The sequence below is a fragment of the Rhinoderma darwinii genome, unplaced genomic scaffold (assembly GCF_050947455.1).
Source record: "Rhinoderma darwinii isolate aRhiDar2 unplaced genomic scaffold, aRhiDar2.hap1 Scaffold_4567, whole genome shotgun sequence".
NCBI lineage: Eukaryota > Metazoa > Chordata > Amphibia > Anura > Rhinodermatidae > Rhinoderma > Rhinoderma darwinii.
Genome location: NW_027463978.1, coordinates 1 through 23784, shown reverse-complemented (window position 1 = coordinate 23784; position 23784 = coordinate 1). Strand labels below are relative to the sequence as shown.

The 23784-nt window shown below is 45.9% G+C and overlaps 1 protein-coding gene across 1 annotated transcript; it reads left to right on the top strand.

The window, feature by feature from the left end:
* The first annotated feature begins 3891 nt into the window (after nucleotides 1–3891).
* Nucleotides 3892–7576, top strand: LOC142717600 (protein kinase C delta type-like). The gene is made up of 3 exons (XM_075848735.1): nucleotides 3892–4433; nucleotides 5599–6128; nucleotides 6296–7576. Exons 2-3 carry the CDS (start codon nucleotides 6031–6033, stop codon nucleotides 6852–6854), a joined length of 657 nt encoding a protein of 218 aa, XP_075704850.1. The 5' UTR covers nucleotides 3892–4433; nucleotides 5599–6030; the 3' UTR covers nucleotides 6855–7576.
* The last annotated feature ends 16208 nt before the right edge of the window (nucleotides 7577–23784 follow it).

The window sequence follows — 23784 nt, the reverse complement described above, 5'->3', positions numbered from 1 at the left end:
TCTAAGTGACCCTAAACTTTTGAACGGTAGTGTATATGGTCTGCAGAATGCCTGTGTAGGACTGATATCTGTCACTATATGGTGGGAATATTGGTCTTTGTTTTACTACACACGTTTTTAGTACACAATTAAGAGTGTTCACATTATTTCTATATAGTGGAAGTGTAGACCCCCAAGAATTATTTCCTTTGGTAGGTCCAAGGTACCTCAGTCAGACACTGAGTGTACACATCCTTGCATTAAAATATTGTATTACTGTCTGTAGCCTTAGAGGAGAATTTATTAACCTTGCTAAGCCGCTTATCTGGGATAGAAAAGTCCCAAAAGTCGCAATTTGCGGGAACGTTTTTGGTCAGTTTACGCTGCCTTTGGCACTTTTTTGAAAAGTGTGTGGTGCTTTGCTTTTGTATGCTCTGGGACGCCTCTAGTTTCTTCTGAACCTGGGCCCAGACTGTGGACAGTTCCCGATGAACGAGATCTACCTCGGGATTGTTGGAACCACCAGGTGAAACAGAGGAGAACCGTGGATTAAACCCAAAATTACAGAAAAATGGGGAGACCTCTGATGAGTGACTGACCCGGTTATTAAGGGAAAATTTGGCGAGGGAAATGAAGGAGACCCAATCATATTGACAGTCAGAGATAAAACACCTTAAATATTGTTCTAGAGACTGATTAGTCCTCCAGAACGGACCCCTAAATAAATATAGACCCAAGACTAGACCCCTAAATAAATACAGACCCCAGACCAGTTCCCTAAATAAATACAGACCACAGACCAGACCCCTAAATAAATACAGATCCAAGACTAGACCCCTAAATAAATACAGACCCAAGACTAGACCCCTAAATAAATACAGACCCAGACCAGACCCCTAAATAAATGCAGACCCCAGACCAGACCCCTAAATAAATACAGACCCCAGACCAGACCCCTAAATAATTACAGACCCCAGACCAGACCCCTAAATAAATACAGACCCCAGACCAGACTCCTAAATAAATACAGACGCTAGACCGGACCCCTAAATAAATACAGACCCCAGACCAGACCTCTAAATAAATACAGACCCCAGACCAGACCCCTAAATAAATACAGACCCCAGACCAGACCACTAAATAAATGCAGACCCCAGACCAGACCCCTAAATAAATACAGACCCCAGACCAGACTCCTAAATAAATACAGATGCTAGACCGGACCCCTAAATAAATACAGACCCCAGACCAGACCTCTAAATAAATACAGACCCCAGACCAGACCCCTAAATAAATACAGACCCCAGACCAGACCCCTAAATACATACAGACCCCAGACCAGACCACTAAATAAATACAGGCCCCAGACCGGACCCCTAAATAATTACAGACCCCTAAAACAATCCGATAGAATACCAACAGACAGAATTCAATAAAAAATAGTGCTCAAAGAGGTAATAGGTAATAAACTGTAAAGCATCGTTGCTGACTATATTACATGCACTATATTGAATCCTGAGTGAAAACCAAGATATACTTGGTGCATCGATCAACAATTTACATGAGATTAAACCAAGAAAATATGATCGACTTCAGCACACGATATTTGAAAAAATATACAAATTTTTATTAAATTACATACATGAGACAATTAAAAAGTAGAACAGGGGATGAGTCACACAACAAAAGACGTCAAAATCAGTGAAAAACCGGGTAAGAGTATAATGTCACTGTGTACATGTTACGTTATAACAGCAGAAGTGAAACATGCATATGATAAGATCGAGAAGTGATATTCAATTGAAATCAGGGCTGATTAGGGCCAAGTATGTCCAAAGATGACAAAAATATAGTCGTAATAAAATATAGTACTGGTAATGGAAGCGATATCTATGTAAGAGCAAAAAGTAAGTAAGAATCGCAGATGTACAGCAGTACCATATCTCAGATAGATTGAAGTCAGTGGATGATCAAGAATAATAAGCAATCAGGGCCGATTGGGGCCAAGTATGTCCAAAGACGACAAGAAATATAGTCGTAAGAAAATATAGTACTGGTAACCCTAAAACAATGCAGACCACAGACCAGACCACTAAATAATTACAGACCCCAGACCAGACCCCTAAATGAATTCAGACTACAGACCGGACCCCTAATAAAATACAGACCCCAGAGTGGACCCCTAAATAAATACAGACCCCGAGCTAGACCCCTAAATAAATGCAGACCCCAGACTGGACCCCTAAATAAATACAGACCCCAGACCAGACCCCTAAATGAATTCAGACTACAGACCGGACCCCTAATAAAATACAGACCCCAGAGTGGACCCCTAAATAAATACAGACCCCGAGCTAGACCCCTAAATAAATGCAGACCCCAGACTGGACCCCTAAATAAATACAGACCCCAGACCAGACCCTTAAATCAATGCAGACCACAGACCAGACCCCTAAATAATTACAGACCCCTAAAACAATGCAGACCACAGACCAGACCACTAAATAATTACAGACCCCAGAAGAGACCCCTAAATGAATTCAGACTACAGACCGGACCCTTAAATCACACAGACCTCAGACTGGACCCCTAAAAAAATACAGACCACAGACTGGACCCCTAAATAAATACAGACCCCAGACTAGACCCCTAAAAGAATACAGACCCCAGACTAGACCCCTAAAAGAATACAGACCCCAGACTAGACCCCTAAAAGAATACAGACCCCAGACCAGACCCCTAAATAAATACAGACCCCAGACCAGACACCTAAATAGATTCAGACCCCAGACCGGACCGCTAAATAAATACAAACCCCAGACTAGACCCCTAAATGAATACAGACTCCAAACCAGACCCCTAAATAAATAGACCCCAGAGCAGAGCACTAAATCAATGGAGACCACAGACCAGACCCCTAAATAATTACAGACCCCAGACCCGACCCCTAAATATTTACAAACCCCAGACCAGACACCTAAATAAATTCAGACCCCAGACCGGACCCCTAAATAAATACACACCCCAGACTGGACCCCTAAATAAATACAGACCCCAGACTAGACCCCTAAATGAATACAGACTCCAAACCAGACCCCTAAATAAATAGACCCCAGAGCAGAGCACTAAATCAATGGAGACCACAGACCAGACCCCTAAATAATTACAGACCCCAGACCCGACCCCTAAATATTTACAAACCCCAGACCAGACACCTAAATAAATTCAGACCCCAGACCGGACCCCTAAATAAATACACACCCCAGACTGGACTCCTAAATAAATACAGACCCCAGACTAGACCCCTAAATGAATACAGACTCCAAACCAGACCCCTAAATAAATAGACCCCAGAGCAGAGCACTAAATCAATGGAGACCACAGACCAGACCCCTAAATAATTACAGACCCCAGACCCGACCCCTAAATATTTACAAACCCCAGACCAGACACCTAAATAAATTCAGACCCCAGACCGGACCCCTAAATAAATACACACCCCAGACTGGACCCCTAAATAAATACAGACCCCAGACTAGACCCCTAAATGAATACAGACTCCAAACCAGACCCCTAAATAAATACAGACCCCAGACCAGACCCCTAAATAAATACAGACCCCAGACTAGACCCCTAAATAAATGCAGACCCCAGAGCAGACCCCTAAATAAATACAGACCCCAGACCAGACCCCTAAATCAATGAAGACCACAGACCAGTCCCCTAAATAAATACAGACCCCAGACTAGACCCCTAAATAAATACAGACCCCATACGGAACCCCTAAATAAATACAGACTCCAAACCAGACCCCTAAATAAATACAGACCCCAGACCGGACCCCTAAATAAATACAGACCCCTAAATATAAACCCAGATTCTATATTGTGGATGAAAAGGGTTTTGCCAATAACCTGAGCAAATAACCGTTGTTTATCTCTACTGTAGGAGTGGCATGTATTGCTACTGTGTTCTGCAGACCCCTGACCAGGCCATAAGAAACCCTGGTTGGGAAACACAGCTCTGGACACTAGACTGGCACTCATGATGCCCACATCAGACATGGCAGAGCAGGTTACTGCCAGGCAGGTGCCACCTGAGGATTCCATGACCTCTGACATCACGTGACCTGCACACGACCAACTGCCGTTTACTTTCAACTGTCGACGGCAGCGATCGGACTGAAGTCTACAGGTAGGAAGATATTGGTGAAAATGGCGTCCAATGGACATGGAGAAGACGGCGAGAAGAGAGAAGAGGAGAAGAGGAAGAGGGAGGAGGACAGCGTCACCGGATTCAAGAAGAAGAGGAGAGGAGCCAAGGACAGAGGATTGGAGGATGAGGAGCCAAGACCTGGGAGCAGCCAAGACCCTGGAACATCCAGCCCCTATGCCAGGCTTACCATCAGCCGCTTCACCATCCACCAGGTCCTGGGTAGGGGCAGCTTTGGCAAAGTGAGTATAATATCGAAATATTTCATTTTATAGGGTGGTAAACCTAAAGTTGACCTTTTATCTCCATCAATTGTTCTCTGTTGTCACCATGTTATGCTGGATGGATGATGGGTGTAGTGTTCTCCTATGGGATGCCTAATAGGACATCCAGAAGTATTCCTGCCCCCATAACCACTACTTTAGTTTTTCATTTTAGTATTTTTCTGTCGACATATGAGAGATTTTGATTTTTGGGGGCACGAGTTGTCGTTTTTAATGGCTCCATTCAATGTTCCATATCATTTACTGGGAACATTGTAAAAGGCTGTTTTTTTTTAGGTGAAATAGCAAAAAAAAAAAAAACAGCAATTCCTCCATTGGTTTAATAATTTGGCTTTTATGGTGTTAACTAAGTGGTAAAAATGACACGTTACCTTTATTCTGCGGGTCAGTACAATAACGGGGATACCAAAATTATATTGGTTTATTTTTTATACTTTTTATCCAATAAAAACAATTTGTAAAAACATTAATTTGTTGTGTCTCCATATTCTGAAACCCCGAATTTTTTTTATTTTTCTGTTGATGGGGCGGTGTGAGGACTTGTTTTTTGTGGGGCGAGCTGTACTGTTTATTGGTGCTATTTCGGGTTACATAAAACTTTTAATCACTTTTTAACTTTTTATTCCATTTTTCGAGGAGCTAAACAAAACGAAATAGAAAAAAGTTTATTTCTTTATTTTGACTGCAATATTTATGTATCGCTTGAATTGTTCTTTTAGCCTCCCCCTATTAAGCTTAGTAGGAGGACCAAGTTGGCAGACCTTGGGGTCTTCATTAGGCCCCCTGGCTGCCATGACAACTATCTACACACTGTGATCGCGTTGCGGGTAGGGGTTATGGGGTGACAGCGGGAGCTTACCTCTATTTAACTGTTTAGATGCCACGGTCGCTATTATAGCGTATGATCCTGCTCCTTACTACCCCCACCAACTAAGATAATTATGTCAAATGTGGGTTAGGCGTGAAGACCTCTCCATACAGGGCCCAACAGCAGACACTGCATTATGCTGGGAGCTCAGCTTTGTTCTGCTGTAGAGTCCTGGGCACTACTCGACTGACCCACCTCTCTGTCCACCTCTGTTCCTTCTTCTTCTCATGAGGAATCTCCATTTGTTTTCCTCAGGTGGTCCTGGCATCAGTCCCCGGCCGAAACACCTACATGGCCGTAAAAATGATCACCAAACGGGACAATACGGACGAAATTATGAGAGAGCGGCGGATACTCCTAGCGGCCAGACACTGCCCGTTCCTATGCCACCTCTATGCCGCACATCAATCTGAGGAGCGGGCATTTTTTATCACGGAGTATCTGTCCGGTGGCAGCCTGGAGGCTTTGATCAGGATGTGCGGCTGCTTGAACATCGGCAACGTAAGGCGAGTAAATAATCAGGAGACTGAGGGGGGTGGAAAGAAGAAAAGGTGAGGGGGGAGGTCAGATGAAGGATAATACAGAGAATGCAGAATACAGGCTGCCATAATCAGCGCCTCCTCTCTGCTAGAGACCGCACACACTCCATCATAACATGATATTAGGGAATTGATAGAGGAAGATTTCATGACATTGAGACTCCGCTCTGTTCTCCCCATCAGATTCTACACAGCAGAGATGATATGTGGCCTCCAGTTCCTCCATGGACACAACATCGTCCACCGGTAAGCAGAACTTCCCCCTTCTTTCATTCTCCTTTACATGCTGGAAACAGTGCACCCAGCTTTCCTACACTCCTGAATGGCTATTCTGCTTGGTGGTGCAATGACCCATCCCCCGTCTCCTGGATCACTGGGCGGATTTGTCATTCTCTCGTCTTATTTCTTTGCAGAGATCTAAAGCCGGAGAATATAATGTTGGATGCAGATGGCCACGTCCGTATCATCGACCTGGGATTGGCCCAAGATGGCGTCACCGCCTCCAATAAGATCCGTGGAGTGTCGGGAACGTTGCATTACATGGCCCCCGAGGTGCTTCTTAGAAAAAAATACGGCTCCGCAGTTGACTGGTGGAGCCTGGGGATTGTGGTGTCCAGGATGGCAGCAGGACGCTCCCCATTTTACAACGGCCCCGTCAGGCAAATGGCTATCAAAGCCATCACCACCGCGAAGCCTAAATTTCCAACTTGGCTTAATCCTGACGTGAAACATCTGACCAAGAGACTGGTCCGTAAAAATTCTAAGAGGCGCCTCGGTGTGTGCGGGAACATCAGAGAGCATCCATTCTTCTCCACCATCGGCTGGGAGGAACTGCAGGAGAGGAGGGCACAGCCACCATTTACACCATTTGTGCCCGTTCTGGAGAACCAACATCTGAAGTGGCCAGAGAATAACAAAGCCCTTCACCCCTTGGCCGGGTTCAGCTTCATGTCACCAAGCTGGACCCGATAAGATCTCAGGACAAGGGCCCAGAACTTCATGCCTCCTGACCCGCGCCTCAAGTCTCTGCTGCTGTATGTCACCTCGGCTGCCCAGACCATCATCTCTCTCCTTACCATCTTCATGCCACACCTCTGCCATCTTGCTGCTGCACCAGAGCCTTGACTTGCCATCCTCCAATCCCAGGCAGGCATCTGACATCACTCCAGCCTGAAGATCCTCTACACCCCCCAGGAGCGGCCTGTGCTTAGTTTCCATCTGGGGAGATCAGGAATAATAGCCGCATGTTGTAGTCCTGGGGCCGGAGCGGCCATTATACCTGATCTCACCTCAGCACAGGCCAGGTAAGTAATGCACCCACATCACCCACATCACTCACATCACCCACATCACCCCACTATATAATAAGTATAGACACCACACTACATGATAAGTATAGACACCCGCATATAGACACATAGTACATTTAGATTAGACTTTAGCCTTTGATCCTGGGATTATTCTGATCGCCATATTTGGGGTCAGGAAGGAATTTTCCCCCCTTAATATGAGGACAATTGGCTCATTCCTCAAAGGGGGTTTTCGCCTTCCTCTGGATCAACACGGCCTTAAATAGGTTTAGGATGATAGAGTAATAAGTAGTAACACACATAAGTAACATAATATAAATATAGAAAATAATTAAAAATAAATCTTAATTTAATACAATTTATAGTTTACACATAAATAAATACAGCAGTTCATTAAAAATACTAATAAATAAATGAATAATTTTCCCCTAGTCTTTCCCCATATTACACATGTTACACTTCAGCCTTTGATCCTGGGATTATTCTGATCGCCATATTTGGGGTCAGGAAGGAATTTTCCCCCCTAATATGAGGACAATTGGCTCATTCCTCACAGGGGGTTTTCGCCTTCCTCTGGATCACCACGGCCTTTAGATAGGTTTAGTATAATAGATAAATAGATGACACATACATATACACAGTATATAATAATAGTAGTCTTAATACTTCTAGAATAATCTCCTAATAATAAAATATAACCTTCCCTTATCTGTAAATAAAACTTTCCTTTTACCCCCTACATCTTTGTGCTTGTCTTTATTCCCATTGGACTTCTGTGTAGTAAATGTTGTGCGAGCTCTGAGACCCCCACCAATCACTAGAACGAAGCAGCTGAAGGTCTCGTGTGAGCGCTCAGCCGCTTCCTGTCTGTTCGGCTTTTTCCGGAAAAATGTATCGGCTCATAGACTTTCTATTGAGTCCGTTCACCGATACATTTATTTCTGGAAAAAGCCGAACAAACACGAAGCGACTGAGCGCTCACACGGGGGCTTCAGCTGCTTCATTCTAGTGATTGGTGGGGGTCTCAGTGCTCGGACCCCCACCAATCCAATCTTCTGACGTGTCACTATGTCACTATGACATGTCAGAAGTTTGTCAAACGTTTAGCTACACTTTAAAGGTATATGTCAGATTTAAAGCCCAAATGTGGTGTGAACAGAGCCTTACAGGGGTTGTCCGGTTTTTACAATACCGTTTTGCTAGAGGGGTCCAGTAATCTGTGGGGGAACTTGCTGCAAGAGTTTAATTTCCCTACAGCATCTCTAAAGGGGAAGTAAAGTATTACACAGTTCTATAATCACCGGGCTGGGCATGTAATACATGGATGTGATGGTCCTCCTGAGCAGGAGATGATGTTTGTTGCCCCTCTCCATTCTGGATAATTAATCAGGGTCCTGAACGGGGGAACCCACACTATTACCCCAAAATTCCCTAATAGGGCATTTGAAAATGGGTTTTCCAAACCAGAAAACAGCTTTAATGGTTATATAATGATAAGTGAGAGTTTGTTACAATGTATCAGTGCAGGAGAGAGCTGACGTACAGGCTATTTAGATTGTGGAGGATTATCTAAACGGGATACACTGAATGGGGCACAGTGGGGGATGGAGGATCGGCTACAATGCTGCCCCCTACAGTCAGGGCCCTCACCTCATGGATGCTCCTGTTACCAGATCCTTCACACCAGAGATCAACATTCATGAAGAAGAAAAATCCCCTGCAGAGACGTCCACACCGAGAGATCCAATAGGACTGGTCTATACAAGGAGTCGTCATATCCGGGGGCATATTTACAGCCATGCCCCCGTATAATAAATACTTTATTCCTGTATACATGAGAAGTTCTACAACTTTATAATATCATTTATGTTTCAATTACTCACCATTTTCAAGATCTGTTTGCTGTCAGTGAATGAGGACACTCTTGCTTACATTCAGATGCAGTGAACCTGTACATCGCTAGTCCTGCTCTCAGCTAAGAAACATAAAGTAGATTAGGAAGTTGTAGAACTTTTCATTTATACAGCGATTAAGCTTTAGTTACATAAAATCGGAAAACACACAGGAAGAGGATTCATTATCGGTAGTACTACAGTGATCTGGTGCCCGCAGGTATCTAATGGTAAATACGGCCCTGGTCAGTGGCGTAACTTCCGCCGTAGCAGCAGTAGTGGCTGCTACGGGGCCCGTGGCATGAGGGGGCCCGTGTCGCCCGCCGGCACGGGCCCCCACCATGGCCGGAGGCTCCGCTAGCAGCCGCTATGGCTGCTACAGCGAGACGCCACTGAACAGTACGGCAGAGCAGGGAGGTATCTCCCCGCTCTGCCATTAAACAAAAGACATGTATCCCCTAGCCACAGGATATCCACAGGATAGGGGATACATGCGTGATCGCTGGCAGCGATAGGGATAACGGGGGACTGAAAGTCCCCTGAAGTTCTCCATCACAAACCTCGGACTTCCGGGGTCTGTGTCAGCAGTTCCGGAGAAATGAATGGAGCACCGGTCCCGCTTGTGCGCATGCGTGACAAGCGCTCCTTTAATTTTTAGTGAGCTGCGCAGACGCGGGAAGTCAGAGGTTAGTCATGGAGAACTTCAGGGGGACTTTCAGTCCCCCGTTCTCCCTATCGCTGCTGTGGATAGGGGATACATGTCTTTTATTAGGACACACTGTAGGTCGCATTTTTTTAGGAGGGGGGACGCTGTATGGCGTTCCCTACAGGGGGGAGACGCTGTATGGCGTTCCCTACAGGGGGGGGCTGTCTAGCGTTCCCTACAGGGGGGGGGCTGTATGGCGTTCCCTAAGGGAGGACGCAATATGGTATTCCCTACCGGGGGGACGACGCTGTATGGCGTTCCCTACAGGGGAGACGACGCTGTAGGGCGTTCCCTACAGGGGGGGACGTTGTATGGCGTTCCCTACAGGGGGGACGCTGTATGGCGTTCCCTACAGGGGGGCTGTATGGCGTTCCCTACAGGGAAGGCTGTATGGTGTTCCCTACAGACCCCCCCCTGTAGGGAAAGCCATACAGACTCCATGTAGGTAACACCATACAGTCCCCCCTGTAGATAACGCCAGACAGCCCCCTCTGTAGGGAACGCCATACAGCCCCCCCGTAGATAATGCCATACAGTCCCCCTGTAGATAACGCCATACAGCCCCCCTATAGATAGCACCATACAGCCCCTCTGTAGATAGCGCCATACAGCCTCCCCCTGTAGATAGTGCCATACAGCCCCCCCTGTAGGGAACGCCATACAGTCCCCCCCTGTAGGGAATGCCATACAGTCCCCCCCCTGTAGGGAACGCCATACACCCCCCCCTGTAGGGAACGCCATACAGTCCGCCCGTAGATAACGCCATACAGCCCCCCGTAGATAACGCCATACAGCCCCCTCTGTAGATAGCGCCATACAGCCCCCTCTGTAGATATCTACAAAGGGGGCTGTATGGCGTTATCTACAGGGGGGCTGTATGGCGTTATCAAAAGGGGGGTTTGTAAAAAAGGCACTATCTACAAGGGGGGGGGGGTTGTGTGACACCCAGGGGAGGGGGGGCCCCAGTCAAAAGTTTGCTATGGGGCCCAGTCTTTCCTAGTTACGCCCGTGGCCCTGTTGGTTACCTCACCTTTATGTGTCTATATGTGACAGGCCATAAAATGTCATATAGGAAAAAACGTAAGAAAGAACTTACCATACGGGGATCATATATGTTATGTCACTGGAAGAAACCTGCAGCACCAACACCAATGGAACATGAGGATGACGCCACTCAATGTGCTGTCCATCACCCCCATCGCCCCACGCGTTTCACTCCACCTGTGACTCTGCCGACTAACGTAAATACTGACTAAACACAAACTCTGACCGGCCTCATCACTAGTCTCTATTGTCATACAGCCGCCTCCGATAGAGAATTTACCCTCATCCAGTGCTGGTGAACTAACCCCAATCTACTTACATGTGGTTTCCAATAGTCAGTGGTACATATAGTATCCAAAGTCTGGTGGCCAGTGGTACATAAAGTATCCACAGTCTGGTGGTCAGAGGTACATATAATATCCAGAGTCTGGTGGTCAGTGGTATATACAGTATACAAAGTCTGGATACTATATGGACCACGAACCACAAGACTCTGTATACTGTATATATCACTGACCACAAGACTATGGATACTATATGTACCGCTGACCATCAGACTCTGGATACTATGACTCTGGATACTATATGTACCACTGACCAATAGACTCTGGATACTATGACTCTGGATACCATATGTACCACTGACCAACAGACTCTGGATACTATATATACCACTGACCACCAGACTCTGGATACTATATGGACCACGAACCACCAGACTCTGTATACTGTATATATCACGGATTACAAGACTCTGGATACTATATGTACCGTTGACCATCAGACTCTGGATACTATGACTCTGGATACTATATGTACCACTGACCAACAGACTCTGGATACTATATGGACCACGAACCACCAGAGTCTGTTGGTCAGTGGTACATATAGTATCCAGCGTCATAGTATCCAGAGTCTGATGGTCAGCGGTACATATAGTATCCAGAGTCTTGTGATCAGTGATATATACAGTATACAGAGTCTGGTGGTTCGTGGTCCATATAGTATCCAGAGTCTCGTGGTCAGTGGTACATATAGTTTCCAGAGTCTGGTGGTCAGTGGTATATATGGTATCCAGAGTCTGGTGTCAATGGTATATATATATATATATATATATATATATATATATATAGTGTTCAGAGTCTTGTGGTCAGTGATACATATCACATCCAGAGTCTGGTGGTCAGTGATACATATAGCATCCAGAGTCTGGTGATCAGTTATACATATAGCATCCATAGTCTGGTGGTCAGTGATACATATAGTTTCCAGAGTCTGATGGTCAGTTGTATATATAGTGTCCAGAGTCTGGTAGTCAATGGTACACATAGTATCAAGAGTCTTGTTGTAAAGGATCTGCCAGACACAGCTTGTGTCGACGCCCGTGGTTAATCAGTCTGCATCTGTTCCTAGGTCTGATAGAGTGACTTGATCTGCTACCACTCAGGCTGGTAGGCTGAGGAGTGGGAGAACCTATCACAGCCTGGCCAGACGGTTCTAGCTCCCGCCCTTATTTATACCTTCATTTGCTGCTTGTCCTTTGCCTGTGATTCTCTCTTGTTTCCTGGCTCTGCTGTTCCTGCTATTACTATTGACCTCTGCTTCATATTGACCCTGGCTTTACTGACTCAGCTCCTGCTCTGTGTTTGTGTAATGACGGGGTAGGGAGACAGACAGGTGAGCCCTAATCTACCCGCCACTCAGTCCCTGCCTACTTGCAACGACCCGTCCTAGGCAACGGGGTACAACTGGGCGACAGTCCCTACGCTCAGTAAGTGCACGACAGACAAACAGACAAGGGTACACAGAAGCTAGGGAAACGGAGCAGCTGCCCACGGAGACACCGTGAGCAACGAGAGAAGTGAACGAGCCGAGTCAAAGCAGGAGTGCACGAGATGCAAAACGCTGAGCAGGAGAGTGGTCAGTAAGCCAAGGTCAATAACAAGAAGAGGATCAGTAGTTCAAGCAGCAGCAGCAGAGCCAGGAAACAAGCAGAGCAGAATCACAGGCAAAGGAGGGACAGGAAAGGCAGGTATAAATAGACAGTGGGCGGGAGCTAGCTCCGTCTGGCCAGGCTGTGATAGGCTCTCCCACTCCTAAGCCTGCCATCCTGAGTGGTGGAAGATGGAGTCAGTCTCACAGACATAGGAGCAGGTGCAGACTGATTACCCACAGGCGTCGACACAGAAGTTGTGTCTGGCAGATCCTTTACAGTTTGGTACCTTGTACACTCCTGGTTTGACTCGGCTCGTTCACTACTCTTGTTGCTCACGGTGTTGCCATGGGCAACTGCCCCATTTCCCTTAGCTTCTGTGTACCCCTGGATGTTTGTCTGTCGTGCACATATTGAGCGTAGGGACCGTCGCCCAGTTGTACGCCGTCGCCTAGGACGGGCCATGCAAGTAGGCAGGGACTGAGTGGCTGGTAGATTAGGGCTCACCTGTCTGTCTCCCTTCCCCGACATTACATAATCACCGGCCCATATACCTTTTCTACCTTGGTTCCTACACAACTATGGACCCCCTTGAGACCCTGGCTCAGCAAATGCAGGGTCTCTCCCTACAGGTCCAAGACCTGGCTCAGAGGTGCAACCAGCGTGATGCTAACCAGGTAGTGCCCTCCACCTCACCTCTTGAACCCCACCTAAAGTTGTCTGACCGTTTCTCAGGGGACCGGAAGACTTTTTTTCTCCTTTCGGGAGAGTTGTAGGCTCTATTTCCGTCTAAGGCCCCACTCCTCAGGTTCTGAGAGCCAGCGAGTGGGTATAATTATATCCCGGCTCCAGGACTGCCCCGAAGAATGGGCCTTCTCCTTGGCTCCTGACGCCCCTGAACTTTCCTCTGTTGACCTTATTTTTTCTGCTCTCGGGCTCATCTATGACGAGACTGACAAGACTGCCTTTGCCGAGAGTCAGTTGGTGACCTTACGTCAGGGTAAGAGACCCGTTGAGGAGTACTGTTCTGACTTTAGGAAGTGGTGTGTAGCTTCTCGGTGGAATGACCCTACCTTGAGGTGCCAGTTTAGATTGGGTCTGTCGAACACCCTGAAAGACCTGTTAGTTAGCTATCCCTCTTCTGACTCTCTAGATCAGGTTATGGCTTTAGCGGAATGTCTTGACCGACGTCTCAGGGAACGACGACTTGAACGTTTTTGTGCCTTCCCCTCTGGCTCCCCCATGATGGCTCCCGAGGTTCCATTGCTTCGTTCTTCCACGGAAAACTCGGATGAACCAATGCAACTCGGGGCCTCCGTGTCTTCCCAACAACGTAGAGAGCTCCGCAGGAAGAATAGTCTCTGCTTGTACTGTGGGGATGATATATTTAAATAGGTATTACCCTCTTACAATTTTATATATAATATGCTAGAGTAATTCACACTAGGTGTACACCACCAATTGTCGATATATGAAAAAGGAACGGGGAGTGGGAAAAGTAGTGTGTTTTGTAATTGCAAAAAAATAAAAAATACTTTATTATTAAATTTATATTAAAACAATGTTAGATGAAAAATGATGTTGCGCCAAAGTCCCCTAAATTGGCGCACTATGACAAATTATGTCTGATTTAGATTGCTCCGGATTGTAAAGAATATATATGTGTCTAACCTCCCCCTTATTTAGTAATAGAGAGGAAACTATAATAGTCCCTAAACCAGAAATTGGGTTGTTAAATAATTGCAAATAACTGTCCCCCTCAGTGTCAATGATGAGACAGTCTGATTGCACATGAACCCAGAGGTTCCTTCAACGGGCTGATAGTGAAGCCCAGCGGTGGAGAAACCCCTGTATTAATGTGACTGTAATGGGTTACATGTACATGTGTCTTATATGAATAGACACAGCACAGCAGAGTTGCAACTGCTGCATACTAGGAACTGAACAGGAGAAGGGAATAGACTGGGCCACAGTGTGTAACGGGCGGCGGGTCCGCTGAATTGCCTTGGTAGTGATCTAAAGTATCTGTAAAATTCCTATCAGGCAGTATATCACTTCCCCCCAGCTGATGTATACTAACAACCTAGCTGTCAGGGTTTACAACAATTTATGTGGGCTAGCAAATAGGCTGCGGTCAGCTGAGTATTTATGACTGCACACAGCAGCAAAGAAGCCCCCGTCAAAGACAAACACTGTGTGTGTGTTGTCTTATTTGTCAAAGCTCGATGTAGCAGAGCCGTTACTGCTACATTCAGGTCTCCAGCCCTGCAAGGAGACCTGACAGGCCAGCCACGCTCCCGGGCAAACGATCACACAGGCAGCGCGCCTGGACTGCGTTCTCCAGCTCCACACAACAGTGAGTACTCTGCCTGACAGGCAGTAAGGATATTGTACCACTGTTTGTTTGTCTGTGCAAGATAAGGCTGCCTGGTGAGTCGCGTATATGTGGGGAGGGCTGCAGGGAGCCGAGCTGCTGTCAGCTGTTTGAGTACGATCCTGTCTCAAACATAGCTCAGCTCCGTGCACTCATGCACAAAGAGCTGCTCAGGCAGCCCGGCGTGCAGTATTGCCGTGCTTGTTCCCTAACTGTAGCAGATATTCTGCTGATTTGAACATTAAACTGCTATTAGCAGTACGGAGCAAAGTGTTTGGCATCTAACATTGGTGATATTTAAAAGACACCCGACGCGCGTTTCGCCGGTACTTCCGGCTTCTTCCAGGGGTGGCAGCCGCCGGAATCAAAGGCCAGATATGCTAAGAGTTCCTGATTGACAGGAATAGTAACCAATCAAAACAATTTGAGAATGGAAACAAAGTAATGGTGCAACGTGATACCTCTGGTTAGTTCCAGCAATGTATCCATGTTAAAATAAGGTGCATTCACAAGCTAAAATCAAGAGAACACACGATTTCTCAGATACTGACACTGACCTAACTGAGGCCTCTGGGTCCGATACAGAGACCAGAAATTATGATCAGGACAAGGGTCAGGCCAACTCCCCGAGGAGACACCCAGCTTTAGGGAGTGATCACAATACCGTCCCGGAAGTCCCTTTTTTACGGGACAGAGGGAGATGGGGCTTCAGAGGGTCCCAGAGGGGGAAGGGGAAGAGAAAAGACCAACAGAGAAGATGACCCTACAAATGACCGATTCTCTGGGAGATTCTATGAGAGTGATCAATTTATCGCAGCACTCTCTTACTGACATACAATCACAAGTCTTGCAGAGGGGCCTCAATTTTTGTCTTACGACAAGACTTAATAAATTCACAGTGATTAAAGATCTGCACCTTTTCGGTAGGAAACTGATATTTAAAAAGATTTTTTCACAAAGAGACATTCAACCCAGTAGCCCTGTAGAAGAATTGATAACACAATTTCCAGATTTGTTGGACCTTACAGGTCAGGAGGCGGCAACTCTGGGAGATCTTGAATCACTTTTATCAGAGAATATGACCGATGGAGATACAAACACACTGGAACGCCAGAGTAGAAAACATCTTAAAGCAAAATCAACTACTATGCCTCCTCTGGACACTTTATCAACAGAAATTGTACTTGAAGCATAAGTCAAACCATCAGGTATGACATAGTATATCAGAAAACCAAAAATATACCTGATGTAACAAATAACACCACGTAGGCAAAAATAAAATATGTAATTACATATTTTATTTTTGCCTACGTGGTGTTATTTGTTACATCAGGTATATTTTTGGTCCTCTGGACACTTGCCCAGCGGTTAAAGTTTTTCTAGACTTGGTGGGTCAAGATATTGTGTCATTCCCATACCATAGGATAGAGAACAATATTACTGAAGTGGAACGTCAGGCATTACAAGAACTCCGATTGTGGCAGGACGTTGTCTTTAAACAATCGGATAAGGGGGGAAACATTGTTATCTGGCCCAAGGAACAATATATACGTGAAGCAAGGAGGCAGCTTCTTGATAAACAGTGCTATAAACCGTTATGGGGGGATCCGACAGCTCAATTCTTGAGTGAATACAATGCACTGATTTCAGAAGCTCTCTCATTGGGAGCGATCACCCCCAATGAGAAAAGTTTTTTATCTGTCAAGGGCCCCAGGGTTTCCACTTTTTATATGCTCCCAAAGGTCCACAAAAACCTTAAGAACCCCCCAGGTAGGCCTATTGTCTCTGGTGTGGGAAATCTCACGCAGAAGTGTAACAAGTGGCTCGACAATGAACTCGGTGATATTGTGTTGAACTTACCTTCCCACACCAGAGACACCATGCAAATATTGAAAGAGTTGGATGGAATCAGTCTTAACCAGGACGAAATTCTGGTAACCTGTGACGTGGAAAGTCTGTACACCAGCATTAATCACTCCAGGGGCTGTTCAGCGGTAGACTATTATCTATCTAGAGACCCGAGTCTGAACCCTGTGAGGAAGGACTTTATTCTTAAAGCACTGAGATTTATCCTTACACGAAACTATTTCATATTTGATGGGCGGTTTTACCTGCAAATCAGGGGCACGGCGATGGGAGCAGCTGTGGCCCCCACATTTGCTAACATTTATCTTGGCTGGTGGGAGGAGGTAATTGTTTTTTGTGATGAGCAAAAAATCTTGACAGATAACGTCTGTCTCTGGAGGCGTTTTATTGACGACATATTCGTCATTTGGGGGGGCTCTGTCCTTGAATTGGAGAATCTCATTGAGAAATTGAATGACAATGATTTTAATCTGAAATTGACCCTTGACTATAACCCACAGTCGATCCCATTTTTAGATGTTCTCATCTACACAGATCCAGAGAGAAATCTCCACACGGATCTTTATAGAAAGGTGACTGCCACCAACAGCTTATTAGCTGCCGAAAGTGCACACTCAAGAAACACAATTAGGGCAATATCGAAGGGGGAGTTCTTGAGATTGAGACGCAATTGCTCGACATTTGTTGATTTCAAGAAACGAGCAGTTGAATTGAGGGCTAGGCTGCAGGCGAGACACTACTCCAATCGCAATATCAAAGAGGCCTATAACATAGCACTGAGAACCAACCGTGAAGAATTGCTCATTTCTAAAAAGACACGAGCCAAGACAGCTATCAAAACCTCTGAAACCCCCATGCAGCCTAGATTCATCACTGACTATCATGCAGACTGGGATAGCATGATGCAGATTATAAACAAACACTGGCATGTACTTAAATCTGATCCTAATCTAAACACAATCTTGGGTGAGAGGGCCCTTTCAGGTTATCGCAAAGGAACCAGCATTTCGAACATTTTGGTTGCAAGTCACTTTACGCGGGGTGACGGTACTAAGAGGGCCCAGATTATGGGGTTTTTCCCTTGTAAGTTATGTAAAGCATGTAGAATCCTGACTACAACCAAGCAATTCACTGATGGATTTGGGGTGTTGTATAAGATCAAAGAACATATGAACTGTAACTCCGAAGGAGTCGTGTATTGTCTGGAGTGCCCCTGCGGTTTGAGATACGTGGGTAAAACGACCAGAGCACTCAAAATCCGTATTGGAGAACATGTCAGGTCAATTATAAACTATGACAAAGGTGAGAAGGATTGTAAACTCCAGAAGAAAATATTCACACCTACTCCAATCGCCAAACATTTTAAAGAGAGACATAATCTAGAGTGGCAGACTCTGAAAGGTTGGGGCATCTGTAAACTCAACATGGGCATCAGAGGGGGCAACCTTGATGAGGCCCTTCTGAGGAGAGAAAGTGAGTGGATATTCCGTATGAACTCCGTTAAACCGTTCGGCATGAACGAAAGTTTCAATTTTGGTTGTTTTCTTTGAACCTGGAACTAACTAAGGTCTCACATTACCAGTTTATCGTGCCTGATATTCAAAATTTCTATCTCTGACACACTTACTGAGCAATCATTGCCAATGCAGTACTGTGTATCTACGAGGTTAACCTCTTTTGTTACATTTACATTTATATCTCTGCCTCTGCAGGACAATGCTATATGTGCATTTATTATGTAGCAGAATGTCCTGATATGACTGCAATTTAAAAAAGAAAAAAGTTTTTTGTTATAAAGAAAGAAAGGAAAGATTTTTTTAGCTGCAATCTGATGCATCTTGAGCCTAGCCAGTGTTATTTTAACATGGATACATTGCTGGAACTAACCAGAGGTATCACGTTGCACCATTACTTTGTTTCCATTCTCAAATTGTTTTGATTGGTTACTATTCCTGTCAATCAGGAACTCTTAGCATATCTGGCCTTTGATTCCGGCGGCTGCCACCCCTGGAAGAAGCCGGAAGTACCGGCGAAACGCGCGTCGGGTGTCTTTTAAATATCACCAATGTTAGATGCCAAACACTTTGCTCCGTACTGCTAATAGCAGTTTAATGTTCAAATCAGCAGAATATCTGCTACAGTTAGGGAACAAGCACGGCAATACTGCACGCCGGGCTGCCTGAGCAGCTCTTTGTGCATGAGTGCACGGAGCTGAGCTAAGTTTGAGACAGGATCGTACTCAAACAGCTGACAGCAGCTCGGCTCCCTCCAGCCCTCCCCACATATACGCGACTCACCAGGCAGCCTTATCTTGCACAGACAAACAAACAGTGGTACAATATCCTTACTGCCTGTTAGGCAGAGTACTCACTGTTGTGTGGAGCTGGAGAACGCAGTCCAGGCGCGCTGCCTGTGTGATCGTTTGCCCGGGAGCGTGGCTGGCCTGTCAGGTCTCCTTGCAGGGCTGGAGACCTGAATGTAGCAGTAACGGCTCTGCTACATCGAGCTTTGACAAATAAGACAACCAGTGGCGGATTATCATATGGGCGATTCGGGCGGCCGCCCGGGGCCCGAGGCTCCCAGGGGGCCCATGGCAGCCCGAACCGCACATCATTTTGCAAACCTATTCAGCGCGCTAGCGCTGCTACAAGCCGAAGATGAGGAGGGGAGGAGCAGAGAATTGGCCGGGATCCAGGGGTAGGACACGCCTCCCTGACAAGTGCGGGCGCCGCCATTGAGTAACAGAACAGCGACGGACGGCTGTTCTGTTACTCCAAAGCTGCAAGAAGAGCCGGGCGGGCGGTCACCGGCGCTGAGGTCAGTACAGGCTTATCCTCCTGCCCAACTGGTTCCCGACCGCTGGCTGTATTTTTACGGCCAGCGGTCAGGGACGGGTCCTTAAAACCCGAGCCATAGACTTTCTACGGCTCGGGTTTTAACTTGCTGCCCGCGCGATCGGGCAGCTGAATGTCGGGTCTCCGGCTGTCAGTGACTGCCGGGGACCCTGAGGAGAAGACAGAAGCAGCTATTCTGCTTCTGTCTTCTCCGATGTCTTACACAGCGTTCAATGAACGCTGTGTATAGGAATAGAGACAGCAGCAGCGGCGCTGTCTCTATTCCTCCCGGTGATCATGTGACTGGTCACATGATCGCCGGGTGCCGTTAGTGGCAGACTGTTGCTGGGTCTAACTAGACCCAGCACAGCCCTATTAGTGACAATCGTCACTATGAGAGGGCTGATTTTCCCTGTAACTGGGGCTGCTGTGCAGCTCCAGTTACAGTGGAAAAACATGGTGTAAAAGAAAGAAAAAGTATATATAAAGTTCCCCAAAGGTCTTTTTTGACCTTTGGGGGACAGACCACAGTAATAAAAAAATAATAAAGTAAAGTGCAAAAAAAAATTAAATAATAAATACACATAAAATACCCACCCCCAAAAAAAACGTTCCCCCCGCCAATCATTGTTGTAACGCTAGCGCTGACCCAATTACCCTAATATAGACATGTAATATATTAAAATTTACGGTAAACAATGGCGATCACAAATAAAAGGTCTATTTTAGGGTAAAACTATGTTGTTACCAAAAAAAATAGCTGAAACGTAAAAAAGCTTATTTTTTTTACTATTATTTTCAAACTTTATGAATAAAAATTCTAAAATAGCAAAAAAGGTGTGTATAAAAACGATAAAAAACGAAACCTGCATTGTCTATGGAAAAAACGTCGCAAAAATCACGTCGTTTTAATTTATTTTTTATAAAAATGTGTGTTTGGTGCAACTTTGTAATTACGTTTTATTAAAAAATATTTTCACTTTTTGAGATACAGCTGCTTTGTATCCTGTATCCGTCAGGTCAGCAGGACTGACGGGATCAGTGACACGGGCCCTGCGCTAAATTATAATCTTAGATGTGATAGATTTGAGGTGGATCCTGCGTGTCACTGATCCTGTCAGTCCTGCTGACCTGACGGATACAGGATACAAAGCAGCTGTATCTCAAAAAGTAAAAATATTTTTTAATAAAATCAATCAATCACACACATACTAATATATATATATATATAAAAAATTATGATATAAAGTTTTTAAATGTGTACATAACATTGTGGCACTATATACAAGGGGGAGCGCTGTGAGGCACTATATACAAGGGGGAGCGCTGTGTGCCACTATATACAAGGGGGAGCGCTGTGTGCCACTATATACAAGGGGGAGCGCTGTGTGCCACTATATACAAGGGGAGTGCTGTGTGGCACTACATACAAGGGGGGGGCGCTGTGTGGCACTATATACAAGGGGGAGCGCTGTGTAGCACTATATACAAGGGGGGGCTGTGTAGTGCTATCCACAGTGGTATGTGTGTGGCGCTCTTTATAGGGGGGGGGGCTTTTTGGTGCTATTTACAAGAGGGGGAGGGCTGTGTGGCGCTCTCTACAGGGGGCTGTATGGCACTATCTATATGGGGCTGTGTGTAACGCTCTCTACGGGGGGAATGTGTGATATATAGAGGGGGCTGTGTATGGCGATATCTATGGGGGTGTGTAATATCTACAGGGGCTGTGTGTGGCACTATGTACAGGGGGCTGTGTGTGGCACTATGTACAGGGGGCTGTGTGTGTATGTGGCGTTTTACAGTGTGTGGTATTATATTCAGGCACGCAGTGTTTAGTGCTATTATATTTAGGGGCACAGTATGTGGCACCATAATAACTTTATTTTCGTTTATAGGTGTGGAAATGTTGGAAAAGTGAGGAGACGTCTGAGTGGCAAATTCTGCAGAAATGAGTCATGGCCGGGAGAAGTCGTCATGAGCGCTGGACCGGATGGAGAAGAAAAGAGGAAGAAAACTACTAGAATCTGAGACGTCGTCACCTGTGAGTCACTAGATTTATAGAGAATCTGTCACCTCTCCTGACATGTTTATTATAGGAATCCTTGTATTTCACAAAAAGTCTTTCTGTAGTCCAGGACTGATAGACAATTCCCCTTGTCAGGAGGATGTGTCCCTGCACAGTGTGATACTCTCAGTATGTATGGACACAGCCCTGTGACAAGGGAAATCGTAACACTGTTAATGCTTGCCCAGAAAGGTAGTGTTAAAAATAGTTACGGCGCGGCAGGGCGGCGGTGAGGAAGGGGGGCCCAAGTTTGGGTAACAGCCCAGGGCCCATGGTCTACTTAATCCGCCACTGAAGACAACACACACAGTGTTTGTCTTTGACGGGGGCTTCTTTGCTGCTGTGTGCAGTCATAAATACTCAGCTGACCGCAGCCTATTTGCTAGCCCACATAAATTGTTGTAAACCCTGACAGCTAGGTTGTTAGTATACATCAGCTGGGGGGAAGTGATTATACTGCCTGATAGGAATTTTACAGATACTTTAGATCACTACCAAGGCAATTCAGCGGACCCGCCGCCCGTTACACACTGTGGCCCAGTCTATTCCCTTCTCCTGTTCAGTTCCTAGTATGCAGCAGTTGCAACTCTGCTGTGCTGTGTCTATTCATATAAGACACATGTACATGTAACCCATTACAGTCACATTAATACAGGGGTTTCTCCACCGCTGGGCTTCACTATCAGCCCGTTGAAGGAACCTCTGGGTTTATGTGCAATCAGACTGTCTCATCATTGACACTGAGGGGGACAGTTATTTGCAATTATTTAACAACCCAATTTCTGGTTTAGGGACTATTATAGTTTCCTCTCTATTACTAAATAAGGGGGAGGTTAGACACATATATATTCTTTACAATCCGGAGCAATCTAAATCAGACATAATTTGTCATAGTGCGCCAATTTAGGGGACTTTGGCGCAACATCATTTTTCATCTAACATTGTTTTAATATAAATTTAATAATAAAGTATTTTTTATTTTTTTGCAATTACAAAACACACTACTTTTCCCACTCCCCGTTCCTTTTTCATATATCGACAATTGGTGGTGTACACCTAGTGTGAATTACTCTAGCATATTATATATAAAATTGTAAGAGGGTAATACCTATTTAAATATATCATCCCCACAGTACAAGCAGAGACTATTCTTCCTGCGGAGCTCTCTACGTTGTTGGGAAGACACGGAGGCCCCGAGTTGCATTGGTTCATCCGAGTTTTCCGTGGAAGAACGAAGCAATGGAACCTCGGGAGCCATCATGGGGGAGCCAGAGGGGAAGGCACAAAAACGTTCAAGTCGTCGTTCCCTGAGACGTCGGTCAAGACATTCCGCTAAAGCCATAACCTGATCTAGAGAGTCAGAAGAGGGATAGCTAACTAACAGGTCTTTCAGGGTGTTCGACAGACCCAATCTAAACTGGCACCTCAAGGTAGGGTCATTCCACCGAGAAGCTACACACCACTTCCTAAAGTCAGAACAGTACTCCTCAACGGGTCTCTTACCCTGACGTAAGGTCACCAACTGACTCTCGGCAAAGGCAGTCTTGTCAGTCTCGTCATAGATGAGCCCGAGAGCAGAAAAAATAAGGTCAACAGAGGAAAGTTCAGGGGCGTCAGGAGCCAAGGAGAAGGCCCATTCTTCGGGGCAGTCCTGGAGCCGGGATATAATTATACCCACTCGCTGGCTCTCAGAACCTGAGGAGTGGGGCCTTAGACGGAAATAGAGCCTACAACTCTCCCGAAAGGAGAAAAAAAGTCTTCCGGTCCCCTGAGAAACGGTCAGACAACTTTAGGTGGGGTTCAAGAGGTGAGGTGGAGGGCACTACCTGGTTAGCATCACGCTGGTTGCACCACTGAGCCAGGTCTTGGACCTGTAGG